The following is a 14305-nucleotide window of genomic DNA, read 5'->3' as shown; positions in this document are numbered from 1 at the left end:
CAAACAAACACTCACTTGTACGCTTTGTTGTTTAGCAAGTCTACCGACTGTTTAGCCACGAATCTCTCACGCGAGAGATTCAACCTCTACTTTGGGGGACCATCCGTGCCTGCCCTAGGGAGGTTGTTCTACAGGAGTTTCAAGGAGTCAAGGACAACAACACACTTCAGTTATCAGCACAGAGAGGGAACTGCGTATTCCTGGGCAACGAGAAAACACGCAGGAGGAGTTGGAGGCCAGCAACGGTATTCATTGCTTGTTGGGAGATCCGGGAATTGAGGAGGCAACATAGTGTAGGCATTTTCACTGGAGTTTGCAGCTCGCTGGACCAACACATCAGTCAGTCGTATTTCCGAGGAGAGGGACAGCGCAGAGGCCATCCAGTGGCAATTCGTGGGGACTTGGGGAGCAATTGATCTTGGTCAAGAGCCATCCGAGGAGCTAGGAGTTGGATAGCATAGGTAAATCCAACATTTTGGATGAGTTTGCAGAGGGATTTGCAGGCAGTTTCCTGCAAGTTGAAATTGGCAACCATAGCTAGGGAGAGGCTCTAAGGGGGTTGAAAATCTGAAGTCAAAACCAGCTAAATTCCCTTCTGGGTTTTTCTGGGTTTTGTCCAAGGAGTCCGAGGTTAAAAGCACACAATTTTCTGGGCGGTTTTTGGGCATTTTCCAGCTAGTCGAAGTTCAGTAGTGCAATAGTTTATTGGGGTAGCGCAGTGCAAAGTGGTGCAGCAGTTGGGCAGCCTTCAACTCAGCTATTTTCCCACCTGGGGTTGGTCTTGCTTGTTCATTGGGACAAGCCCAGGTGCACCATTCTAATATATATTGTATATAGCTTGCAAATTTTTAATAATATGGCTCAGCAGTTCCTTACTTGCAACATTTCAATGAATGTTTAATGTGTGTTTCATTTTTATATTTTGTTGCATAGTTCATTTGCTTAATATCACTTGCATTCCTACTTTGGAACATTACAATGGTATAAGAGCCTAGTTATTGGCTCAGCTGTGGAGATTGTGTCCTATGAGAGAAGAGGACCAACAGAACATCACCTACCGTAGGTAGAGGTACAGGAGTACAGAAAGGGAGTTAGAAATTACTCCAGACATGGAGGATAGGTGGAAAGCAATGGCCAGAGAGGAGGAAATGACAAAGCCCAACAGCTGGGAGGAGATGGCTTTCGACAGCCTCCTGAGGGCCTTGAGTGACTTGGCCAAGGGGCAAAAAAACATGCTGGAGGAGATCAAGTCACAAAACAGAGAAAGGACCACGCCCAGAGGGTTTCTATGTGGGGAAACTTCCGGGGCCTCTCAGCCATTTGATCACCCCTCACCAGCAGCGCAACGCCCTTCAGTCAGTGTGCCGACTTGGGCTACACTACCTTCTTTCGTGCTAGTGGCACAAATCGAGCTTGCAAGGGAGGAAGACCCTCCTCAGATGGGGGATTACTTCAGAGAGTGGCAGTCTATGGATGAAGACTTCAAAGAAGCCCTCTCCTTTAGAGATTACTGCAAGCTCAAGCAGAGTGAGAAGAACAAGGGGTACGGAGGACAAGGGACCCAGAACTATGAGCTGCAGAGAACCATAGGGAGGATGTATTTCCCTACTTTTAAGGCACTGCCAAGTGCACGGCGAGGGCTTGGGTTGAAAAGATGGACACATACTTTCAACTCAACCAGATGATAGAGCAAGAAGCCACTAAGATGGCCACGCCGCACCTGGAGGGGAAGCCCATGATTGGTGTTTTCATGGCTTGACCACCTTAGGGCATGCCCATATAGTTTCTTATGAGGACTTCACCTGGAGGGTGGTGGAGCGATTTGATCAGAGGGATCCGGAGGCTTATTTCAGAGAGCTGACACAACTGTGCCAAACAGGCAACCCAGAGCAGTACTTTTCAGATTTTCTGCGTGTGTCAGTGATGGTCCCGGATCTATCCGAGGCAAGGAGGGTATATACCTTCATTGAGGGCTTGCTTGAGCCCCTGCGTGGACTGGTGAAGTCACGCAGACCCTCTACGTTGCAGGAAGCAGTCTTGTGTGCTAGAGATCTACAGGGGGCCATCCCCAAGACGAGAGCACCATTTCCTACACGGACCCCTTTCCCATAGAAGCGGCATGAGACTAGACCCACACTGTCGAGGACCACACAGGGGAGGGTGCAGTTAGATGAGGAGACACGGGAGGACCTCCAAAGGAGGAAGCTGTGCTTCACATGCAGAGAGCCCTGGGCACCTGGCCATAGGTGCACTGCAAGTATATCACACTACATTGAGGTCTTTTCTGACAGTGACCAAGAGGATGAGGTGGAGCAGGATTGTGGTGGGACAGATGGAGAGAGTTTGGCAGGCAAAGGGCCACCACCACCACCTCCACAGGGAGGGGCATCGCTTGCCCCAGTAGGAGGAGTTATTGCTTCTTTATGCGGGATTCCTATGTTTTTGATGCTGAGGATTAGAGGCACTGTACAGGGACAAAGGGTGTCAGTGCTGGTGGACAGTGGGGCTACCTACAATTTCATAGATGCCCAGCTGGTCTAGAGGAGGGGCCTCACCACAATAGAGTTTGAGGGTTTTTCAGTCCTAGTGCCAGGTGACCGTACCATCTAGTGCACCAGATATGTGCCCTCCTTGACAATAGTTATGGGGAACTACTCAATGACGAACCACTTCTTTGTGGTCGATGTGCCAGACACCAACGTGGTGATGGGTGTCCAGTGGCTGTATTCCGTTGGGCGAGTCACGACAGATTGGAGGGAACCAGAGATGGAGTTCATTGGGCTAGATGGAAAACTGGTAGTCTTGAGAGGCATGCAGTCTTACCCGCCTCAGACAGTTTCAGCCCACAGGATGGAGGCAGATCTACGACATGGGGACATTGCATGGACAGTTGAGCTGAGGATCTCAGAGGCTGGGGTACAGGTGCGACCACCACCAACAGACATACAGGCGTTGCTGGACAGGTATGCATTAGTGTTTGGGGACATTCCACTAGGTTAGCCACCAGATAGAGGATTTGAGCACACCATTGAGCTGGAGCCGAGTGTACAGGCAGTGATCACTACTCCTTACAGGCATCCCAAACCCTATAAAGATGAGATAGAGAAGGCCATCCAGGAGCTGCTTGTATTGGGCCATATCGAGCCAAGTTCCAGTCCTTTCACTTCTTCAGTAGTGCTGGTGAAGAAGAAGGATGGAATCCTTCAGATGTGTATTGACTATCGGGCCCTCAAACGGAAGACTCTAAAGAACCGGTACCCTATTCCCCGCGTTGACGAGCTTATGGATGAGCTTAGAGGAGCCAAGTACTTCTCTAAGATTGATTTGCGTTCAGGGTACCACCAGATCAGGGTGAGGGATCAGGACATCCCTAAGACAACTTTTCGGTGCCACTATGGGCACTATGAATTTCTGGTCATGCCATTTGGGCTGACCAACGCTCCAGCCACATTCTAGTCATGCATGAACCATGTCTTCCTGGGATAGTTGAGGAGGTTAGTGCTAGTGTTTTTCGATGACATTTTGATCTACAACCGGACATGGGAGGAGCACCTCCAACACTTAGAGGAGGTATTGCGCATTCTGGAGGAGCAACAGTTTTATGCCAAGCTCTCCAAGTGCGAGTTTGGGTTGACAAAGATGCTCTACCTAGGGCATATCATTGGAGCAGATGGGGTGACAGTTCACGAGAAGATTCCGACCATCTGGGATTGGCCAGTACCTCGAGACGTGACTACGCTGAGGGGCTTCTTGGGCATTTGCAGCTACACCAGGAAGTTTGTCAAATGATTTTCATAGCTAGTAGCACCTTTGACCTTCTTGACCAAGAAGGGGACCTTCGCATGGATTGATGGAGGACATGTCGCTTTTGATCACCTCAAGGAGGTGATGAGTAGTTGCCCTGTTTTGGCACTTCCAGATTTTTCCTAGCCATTCACGGTGGAGTGTGATACATCCGGGGTAGGAGTTGGAGCAATATTGTCACAGGAGGGGCATCCCATATCTTTCAAGAGTCGAAAGCTCCTACCGCATGAGCTTTCATATTCCATATATGACAAGGAGATGCTGGTCATTATGCATGCATTGGTCAAATTCCGCCAGTACATGGTGGGCAACCAGTTCCGAGTGAAGACTGATTACAACAGTCTTCGACATTTCATGGGGTAGCAGGGCCTCAATGACAAGCAACAAAGATGGGTCAGCAAGGTGTAGGCCTACGATTTCGACATAGAGTATGTGCGGGGGAAGCACAATGTGGTGGTCGATGATCTATCTTGGAGACCAGTTGGGTTATCTCTCATGAGCATTTGCCAGGATTGGAAGGCTCAGTTGTTGGTGGAGTACTCCAAGGACAGGAGGGCATGCGAGGTATTGGAGGGGACACATGCAGACGAGCGTTACCGTGTGATAGATGAGGTCATCTACTACAAGGGGCTGATTTACTTAGTGCCCAACTCGTAGTTGAGGCGGAGGATACTCCAGGCAGCTTATGATTCACCACTGTCTGGACACTAGGGGTTCCAGAAGACTTATATGTCTGTTTGGGAGAGATTCACATGGAAGGGCCTCAAGGAGGATGTGCTGCAGCACGTACGGGAGTGTGAGGCCTATCAGCGGAACAAGGGGGTGCTGATCCACCCTGTAGGACTACTACAACCACTTCCCATCCTAGAGGGGAAATGGGAAAGTATTTCGATGGATTTCATCATCGGGCTCCCCACAGTACAGGGGAAGGATTGCATATACGTAGTGGTCGACAGGTTGACCAAATTTGCCCACTTCTTCGCCATCCCCACTAGGTACATAGCTAGACAGGTTGACGAGCTATTCTTCCGGGCGGTTTTCAGGCTGCATGGGCTCCCCAAGAACATAGTGAGCTATAGAGACAACATATTCATGGGTGGCTTTTGGCAAGAGCTCTTCAAGTTGGTTGGGACGAAACTCACTCCTAGCACCAGTTATCACCCTCAGATAGATGGCTAGACAGAGAGAGTTAATCAATGGTTGGAGGGGTACTTGAGGAACTATGTGACAAGTTAGCAGAGGATGTGGATTCGATGGTTGCTTCTGGGTGAGTACTTCTACAACACCACACACCACATGTCCATCGGTATGACTCCTTTCTATGCCCTTTATGGATATGATGCACTGACTTTTGCTGATATTGTTTCTAGAGACAACGAGGCCCCAAAGGCCAAAGACTGCGTCTAATAGAGCCAAGATATCCTCAAGGCTCTCAAGGATAATTTGGTGACAACCCAAAATCAGCAAAAACTTTATGCAGACTGGCATAGGACAGAGAGACACGTTGAGGAAGGGGACTTGGTATACCTCTGGCTGCAGCCTTACAGGCAGTATATGCTAAAACAAAAGGGGTCGAGAAGCTACAACAACGCTTCTATGGGCCCTACCAAGTGACTAGGTGAGTTGGGGAGTTGGCTTATGAGTTAGCGCTGTCTCGAGGGAGTAGGATCCACAATGTGTTTCATGTCTCATGCTTGAAGAAGGTGTTGGGACAACAGGTGACGGCAGCAGCTGATCTATCCCCGCTGGATGATGAGGGCCACTTGGTGTTGGAACTAGAGGCCATTTTGGAGAGCAGGGAAAGGAGACTGAGGAGCAGGACCATCAGGGAGTTCTTGGTACGCTGGAAGAACTTGCCGGATGAGGATGCCACCTGGGAGGGTGAGCACATATTGGAGCACCCAGCGTTGAGGTTGCTTGAGGGCAAGCAACATTTGGGAGGGGAGGACTGTCATGTCCCTTCTCACAAACATTAGTCACAGGGTGCAACTACACATTTTTGGCACAATTTTGACTTAGGAGAAGGACCCCACACTTAGACTAGGGAACTTTGGGGCAAATTCGACTTTTTTTAGTAGCTAGTGGAATGTGGGGGCGACCCACATGGGGTATTCGAACTTGGCCATTCGATATGCTTGGAGGGAAATCAAATGGTTAGATGGAGGGGCCCACATGAGGCTAAGGAGGCCCAAGGGAATATAAGGAGGGATCAACTCTCATTTTGGATTATCTTCTACATTTGAAAACAAACACTCACTTGTACGCATTGTTGTTTAGCAAGTCTGCCAACTGTTTAGCCACGGATCTCTCATGCGAGAGATTCAACCTCTACTTCGGGGGACCATCCATGCCCACCCTAGGGAGGATGTTCTGTAGGAGTTTCAGGGAGTCAGGGACAACAACACACTTTAGTCATCAGCGCAGAGAGGGAACTGCGTATTCTTGGGCAGCTAGAAAACACATAGGAGGAGTTGGAGGCCAGCAAGGGGATTCATTGCTTGTTGGGAGATTTGGGAACTAAGGAGGAAACATAGTGTAGGCATTTTCGCTAGAGTTTGCAGCTAGTTGGACCAACACATCAGTCAGTCGTATTTCTGAGCAGAGGGACAGCGCAGAGGCCATCCAGCAGCAATTCGTGGGGACTTGGGGAGCAACTGATCTTGGCCAAGAGCCATCCGGGGAGCTAGGAGTTGGATAGCATAGGTAAATCCAACATTTTGGAGGAGTTTGCAGAGGGATTTGTAGGCAGTTTCCTGCAAGTCGAAATTGGCAGCCATAGCTGGGGAGAGGCTCCAAGGGGGTCGAAAATCTGAAGTCAAAACTAGCTAAATTCCCTTCTGGTTTTTTTGGGTTTTGTCCAAGGACTCCGAGTTTAAAAGCACACAATTTCCTGGGCGGTTTTTGAGCACTTTCCAACTAGTCGAAGTTCAATAGTAACAGTTTACTAGGGCAGTGCGGTGCAGAGTGGTGTAGCAGCTGGGCAACCTTCAGCTCGGCCATGTTCCCACCTGGGGTTGGTCTTGCTTGTTCATTGGGACAAGCCCAGGTGCACCATTCTAATATATATTGTATCTAGCCTGCATATTTTTAATAATATGGCTCAATAGTTCCTTACTTGCACCATTTCCATGAATGTTTAATGTGTGTTTCATTTTTATATTCTGTTGCCCAGTTCATTTGCTTAATATCACTTGCATTCCTACTTTGGAACATTACACTCAACATATCATGCTCTATCATAAAGTAACTCTTGAATAACCCAACCCCATTGAGCGAGAAACTGCTACATCTTAGAAGGATATTGAAACATCATAAAGCAAGATGGGCCTCCTAAGCTATGCAAGAAAGAAAGAAAAATCATTAAAGTAAAAGGCGGACTAGAGGGGTGGAAAAAGCAAGGCCAAGAAAAGGGGTAACTCATGCCTTACGATTTCTCCATCATCTCATTATAACACTTAGAGATGTTGGACCTCCTTTAGTTAGTACCATGGTTATGGTCATCTTCCTTGAAGTCTTTCCCACTCCACCACCATTATCACATGGACCTATTAATTGATGGGTCCACATGTCAAACGTCCTTCCCCTTGGGGGATGGAAGCACCTAATAGGGCTAAAGGTATGATTATCCCTAGCACAAGTGTGGTAACTTGCTTACAAATCCTGAGCTAGAAAGTCATTGGGAGGAAAGGTTTGTGTGAAATATTTTTGTGCCCCTTACATTGAATATGGTTCACTATGATACTTCAATAGTTTTTGTCCGTAATGATGTTGATCTCACTTGATCTTGAGGGTATGTTTTAGGTGGTTTATGTAGATCCTCTGAAGGATGACTTGACATCTATCCAACAGCATTCATAGGACATTTTTCCCAATCTTGAGAGTAGAGATGACCTTGCAGCCCCAACGTTGCCCTCTTGAGATGAAAATTAGGCTTTGAGCCTCCACATGTTTGTACCTCCTTCCTACCCTCTAGATGCTAAAACACTGAGCAAGAAGTCAAGGCATGGGCTTATTTGATGATGTGCCTAGATGGACCCAACATGCCCCCAAGCTGGCCTTGACTCCATTTGATGGACGTTGCCTTGTTCCCGAGCCTAGATGATGATGGAGATCACTTAGATGACTTGGGAGGGCTAGTGCATCATGCCTAGATGCCAATGCTTGCATTAGAGCTTGTCATGCTATCCCCACATGCCCTAAACAGGTGGCGTGAGCCTTCTAGGGTTTGTGATGTAAACCTTAGGTGAAGACATGAAGAAGAGAAAGATGTCTTGGATTTTCTTAGAGAGGTTGCTTTTGTGAGATGCTAAGGTTTGTTCTTGTGAAATTCAAGGATTTTAGCTTTGTAGGTAAACCCTAGAGAAGAACATAATGCTAGATGAATTGATGGCTTGTCTTGTAGAGCTAACCATTGGCTGATATTTCAGCTTTGTCCCTGTGTGATGCATGGAGGTTAGGGGAAGATCATAAAATGTCTAGCATGCTGAGTTTTGAGATTGGTGTGATACTTTGCTTGGAAAATGTCTGTTCATTGCCCTCTTCATGTTTTATGGAGGTCTTGGTTCTTGTGTTGATGCAAGAGTTGAAGACCTAGAGTTTGAGGATACAAACCCTAGGATGGATACGTAGATTGGTAGGCTATTGTTTGTTGTGTAGGCAATGTGCTTGTGTGCTGCAAGATGGATAAGATTTGTAATGCTTGTATAAAATCTCAATAAAAAGTGGATTATCACTTTCTTGGTCTTCCAAAAAGGCATTTTTCTTTCACAAGCAAAGTGGCTTTCTCAATGCACATTTCGGCAACAATTTCTACATCTCTAACAAAAATTGGGGAGAATCTCTTCTTCAACAATCAAGAACTTATGACTACTTCAAATATTTTGGCTTCATATTTTAAGTACTCATCTTAGTGTACTATATGTTAAATGTATTATTTTTCTGGAAAATTTTATTGAGTAAGAGAATGCACCAAATAATAATACATCTGCAGGCTAACACATGAACATGTGGATTTCCCTCCTTACATAGGCAAGGGAAGCATCGTGCATGCTTTGGCACTGATTTGTAGAGAGTTGATATCTTCATTTAAGAACACTATCCTGGCCGAAAAATGGATTGACAAATCAGATTTTAAGAGTGTAAATTCACCCATCCTAAGTCGACTTCATTCCTGTAATCAAGGGACTGGATAGAGTGAGGCAACAAATGCTAAGTGTAACTCTTTGCATGTAATATTAGTATACATTAATAGAGGCAACATGGCACTTATGGTTGTGGTCCACCTACTACATAAGGACCTCTTTTTTGTTTGTTTTTGGATATTGTGGTAGCATCAAACAGGTGTTCTAGTCTCTAAGGTGTGTCAGAGAGGCTAAGGAACACGGGATCTCCAAAACCCAGAAAAGGTGTCGGGTGAAAACACCTAGAAATTAAATTAATTGATCAATAATTAAAAGTTCCTAAGTCTAACTTAGGAAAATTGATTAATTAATGAGTATTAATTGAGAAAATCTACTTTTGCTCTAGAGACTTCCATAAAAATGTATTGATGGAGTCAAATTGATCTTAGCCATCGATAATGATTAGATCTTGGCTGTTGATGCTCCAACGAGAGATTGTAAGAGCAAGTCGATGGGATGGAGATAGACACAATTGCAAGAGAAAGGGAGCACGACAGTGCAAATTACCTAGTGCATAGTATTTAACAAGGGAATAATTTGAGCTAGAGAGTAGTAGGGGTTGTAACAGGGAGATTTTCTAGAGGAATTCTCTAGTGGCTTTCCAGAGAAATTCTCTAGTGGTTTTCCAGTTTCCAGCTTTAGGGAAGGGAGGCCAATTTCTCTAGTGCAAATTGCTGGGAGAGGGATCGATTTAGTAGCTAGTGTCTGGATCAGGCCTCGGGAGGCCTAATGAATTGTTTCCAGAGGCAGAGACAGGCAGGACGACCTGGTAGGAGGTGTTTTTGGGGTTGTGCAAAAGGCCCAGTGGCTGCAATGTACATTTCTGCCCGGTGGTGAGTGCCATGGAGAGAGTGAGTGGCCAAGGAGAGGCTAGTTTGATCTGCTGAGAGGGAGAAGGACTGTCCTAGTATTTTCTAGTGAGATAAAATTGTTGGAGCTGAGCCAAGAAGGCCAGTAGTTGTAGTTCTCCAATTTGCTTCATGATAATAAAAATAAACTCTTATCTGCTGCACTGGTTTTCCCTTCGGGGTTTTTCCCAGGACTTTTCAGTCCAAAATAATCATGTCAAATTTTTTATGTGTGTGCATCTATTTCTCAGTTCTTGATTTTACTTCCACAACATATTTTATTTGTGAAAAATGCATCAGTGAATTATTTGTTATTTGCCAGAAACAAATAAACTGTTAATCAGTTAGGAGAATAATATCTAGTTGGTGCATTTAAGGAAATTTCACAATTTTCATGTGTTGACATTCAGAATTGAGAATAGTGTCTCCCATTCCATGAAAAACTTCTTAGTGGCCTGTTGGGTTACTAAAGTTATCGTCAGTTGTCTTTTTCATCCATCTGTTACATATCATGCTCATCACTAATGGCTATTGTAACACACTTGTAGACTCTTTTATTTGTTAATTGTGAGCAACATCACCATATTGTGTATTTAGTGTTCAATCTACCGAATTTCTATTGTATTGATATTGGGGAGGACATAAACAGTGTCTTTGGATATTATAGATGATGTATTTCACCCTCCTGTATTGACTGCTTTTTGATCTGTGGACATAAGATATTTTATTTCTTTCTTTCCTAAACATTACTGCTTAAAGCCATGGTTCTTTTTTCTTGCCAAATTTTAGATGAAAGCCCTATCCATCTGTTTTATTTCTTCTCTCTTTTACCTTATATATTGCTTGCATGCATGGATATATTGTTTATGACTAGTTTTATTAGTAGCATAGGTAACTGTGCAATACATTTGGTGAATTATACTCATGTTGTTTATCTGATTCTGGAGATGCAGGCTGCTAAATGGTGTGGTAGATCAATCACATAAAAAGAGAGGGCAATCGATCAATGACTCTGCCAATTCAATTGGTATTCCACGTTTGCTGGTTGATATTCGTCATGGTAAAGACAAATTTATTCTCCAACCCTTAATAATTTTTGTGCTGCCTTTTTCTTATTGTGTATATCTGAAGATCTGTTTGTGTTATAACCATATGTCTATTCAGCCTGTATATCTGAAGATCTGTTCATGTTTAGAACCATATGTCTGTTTTACCCTGGCAATACTTACTAGCGTCTCTTGCCTTTGCCTTTCCCTTTTGTAGAGGCTTCACATAATCAACTTCCTACACTTCCATTACTTCGACTTGCAAGTAAGCAGGTGAGTTTTTTGATTCTGTGACTTTGCCTTTTCAGATGTGCTTGGTTTTTCTCAAATTAAGTGCTTTTGTTCTTGGCATGTGGAAAATTTTAAGTGGTTTACGGTTCACGTTATTGGACTATATGCTGCCTATCCCTTACTAAGATCTTGTTTGTACTAATAATAACTCTCTGCGTGCAATGATACTGTATCCAACCTTCTAAACCTTGCATATACAAGTTGATTGTATAATTTTTCTGAGTCATTTAAACTGATGTTTCTTTACAGGCGACTTTATAAAGCAAGAAACCTGATAAAATCAGGCTATTAAATTCAATGACGTCTTGAATCTTTTCAACACTATGTATATGTATACATTACGGTATAACAAAAATACATAGCTGAAACAAAAAATAGATAGCGTAGTTACCGGACATGTATAACAAAAATGCATAGCGTAGTTACCAGACATGTATATGTATACATTATGGTATAACAAAAATACATAGCTGAAAAAAAATATATAGACAAATCTAAATATTTAGTTATAAACCATTCAAAACTTAACAGTAGCATTCATTCTTCATTGAAAATAAACTGATACATAACATATGAAATGAAAAAACAGAGTTTAAGTGATCAACACAAGTGAAACATTGTGATAGATAATCCACAAATGAAGGGTCAAGGACTCGAGACTATTTCAGAGTCTGCTGATGATCTCATCTTCATGATTGTCCTTTGTCCATTGTTACCAGGAGTGCTCCGTCAGGGGCTTCTTCCCCCTCAGAGCTGTGCTTTGAGCAGAAACATCCAGGGAGTGCCCCAGAGAGTGCACTCCTGGGCACCTTGGGATGCTCCTTTTCATTGTGGGGAGTGTGGCACTCCTTGGAATGCTCCTGGAGCAGGGAGGGTGCTCCCTGGCCACTCTCAGAGTGCTTCCTTGACGCTCCCCAGGCACTCCTTGGACACATTGAACCACGATTTTGGTTTTGAGTAGGTTTGACAAAAATACTGGCAATTAATGGTAATGTTAAATTCTTAAGTTTATCTGTCCTCACTTTTACTTAAATTCTAATATTACCATTAATAGTTTTAGGATGTTTGAGAGTGGTTCACGTCACTGGATTTCATATGGTGAAAGTACAAATTCATATCCCATTCAAAATTCATCAGACTTTGCAATTTTCATGGTTTTAGGATTGATGGGATTGCAACACTTTTATTGGGTTCTATCACATATGGGGGCATGTGATTGACATTTAATCAAGAGGACCAAACCCTTTATGTACACCCATGATTGTGATGTTGATTGTTTAACAATTGAACTCCTTTGTCACAGCCTTCGCAAAAATGTACCCATCGCTCAAACTAAAATCATTGATTAATCATTTTCAGGATTTTCTACCATATTTTAAGGCTTGGATTAGGCAGTTCCATCAAAATTGGATTGTGTTGACTGATGTCCCTAGAGTATTGAGGTAGAGGCAAATGCTAGACAAGAAGCAATGTATGAACGAAGATACTAACAATGGGAATTCCAATATAAGTGATGGTGGATCATTGGTTGCCATTTAAATGTTCTCGCTAGTTTATTCATAATATATATATATATATATATATATGTATGTATGTATGTATATATATATATGTTTATCATAGGATGTGTATTCCATTATATATATATATATATATATATATAGGATGCGTATTCCATTATATACATATATATGGGATGCTCCACTCTTAGATGTTTTTGGGAAATGGCAATCTTGGCATTCTCACTCCCATTTTTGTTCTTGTTGAATTTTGTAGCATTGGTTCCACATAGGGTTGGTGTCATAGCATGTGGAAGTGATGTTCTCTTTTGGTGGTTGTTCGAGAGGAGCAACTAATATAATCTCCTTCCTAGGTTTTAACTTAGGAAAAAGTACATTGATTATTTTAATAATTGGTGTTGACTTTGGGCTAATGTTTATTTAAGGATAAATAATTAATTATTTAAGTGACTTAATAATCTCTACCATTGATCAAAGAGGGCTATGATTTAATCCTAGACCTCAATCACTTTGGAGATTAGGGATTTGGTTTGTTGTCAGAAAATCTAGTAGGCCTTGGAGAAGGGTACCCTACAAGGCTAAAACTAAACCAAGTGACAACAATGGGGTGATGACCCACTATCACCTTAGCCAAAACCCCCTGCTCCTTATGGGATTCCACCGATGGGAGGAGTCCCAATATGCAAGAAGATCACGTAAGATAGATTTCAAATGTTAGTGTACAAGGTGACCCAAGTAGGTAATCTACAACAAAGACACAACAATGACTTAGAGCTTCAATTGGAGGCAGTTTACTTTCTATATAGAGACCTAGGAAGGGCAATCTATGACTCAGGGTTTGATTGATTGGTTGAGTGTTGGAGAGACCTAGGGCCAAGATGCAAGGAAAGGGTTTCCAATAGTGATTTTCAATGAAACAAAGGTGCATGAAACCCTCAAACAAGCCTCTAAGTTGAAGCAACACAAACTAGGGTTTTACCCTAGGGCTACAAACTAGGGAAAATAAATTTATGGATGAGATTGAAGTGGATGCTCACCAAAAGGAGAGATTTTGTTGCAAATGCCCTCCAATAACCAAAACGTTTGTTGCCTAGGGATTCACACTATGCCCTTGTTCACGAGCTTATCCTTGAAGAGGCCAAAATAAGAGAGAGAAGAATTTATGGAGTAAGAAAGAGTTTGATCACCAACCAAGTAGACTAGTGCATTGGCCCTTGGGAGGATGGAGTTTATGATTTGATAAGGACAACCAATAAGTTTCTAAGGAGGCCAAAATTTTGATGCCCGACAATGAAATATTCAAGCAATTATCTAGCAAAGGGTAATGGATTCTTCATGGGAGAGCTAACAAAAGTTCACCAATAGGACATTCATTCACATGTTATGTAGGAGTAATGCATGAAATAGATCACCTAGATAACATTCAATATATCTTCAAGAAATTAGGGCACAATCAACATAACCTAGAATCAAGACTATTCCATACATTAGACATAAAGGAAAATAGATATTCAACAATTAGGTTCACTTACAAGATAACATGCAAAGCTTCCATCCTTGATCTGAACAATAGCTCCAAAGATATGCAAATGAACTTTAAATGTCAAAATGCATTC

General features: G+C 43.3%; 1 protein-coding gene across 7 annotated transcripts in view; it reads left to right on the top strand.

Moving 5' to 3' along the window:
* Positions 1-14305, top strand: part of LOC149192069 (las1-like family protein) — a 251744-nt gene that overhangs the window by 118903 nt on the left and 118536 nt on the right. For all 7 annotated transcript variants that reach the window (XM_089404471.1, XM_089404470.1, XM_089404467.1 and 4 more), the window contains 2 exons: positions 10786-10892; positions 11096-11151. In XM_089404471.1, coding sequence (XP_089260597.1) covers positions 10786-10892; positions 11096-11151 — 163 coding nt within the window. The remainder of the gene's footprint in view (positions 1-10785; positions 10893-11095; positions 11152-14305) is intronic.

Source organism: Pinus tabuliformis, chromosome 2_2 (genome assembly GCF_031772625.1).
Source record: "Pinus tabuliformis cultivar Carrire ecotype Pingquan chromosome 2_2, CPIR1, whole genome shotgun sequence".
Lineage (NCBI taxonomy): Eukaryota > Viridiplantae > Streptophyta > Pinopsida > Pinales > Pinaceae > Pinus > Pinus tabuliformis.
The sequence above is the reverse complement of the archived record's forward strand: the minus strand, read 5'-3'. Positions and strand labels throughout refer to the sequence as shown.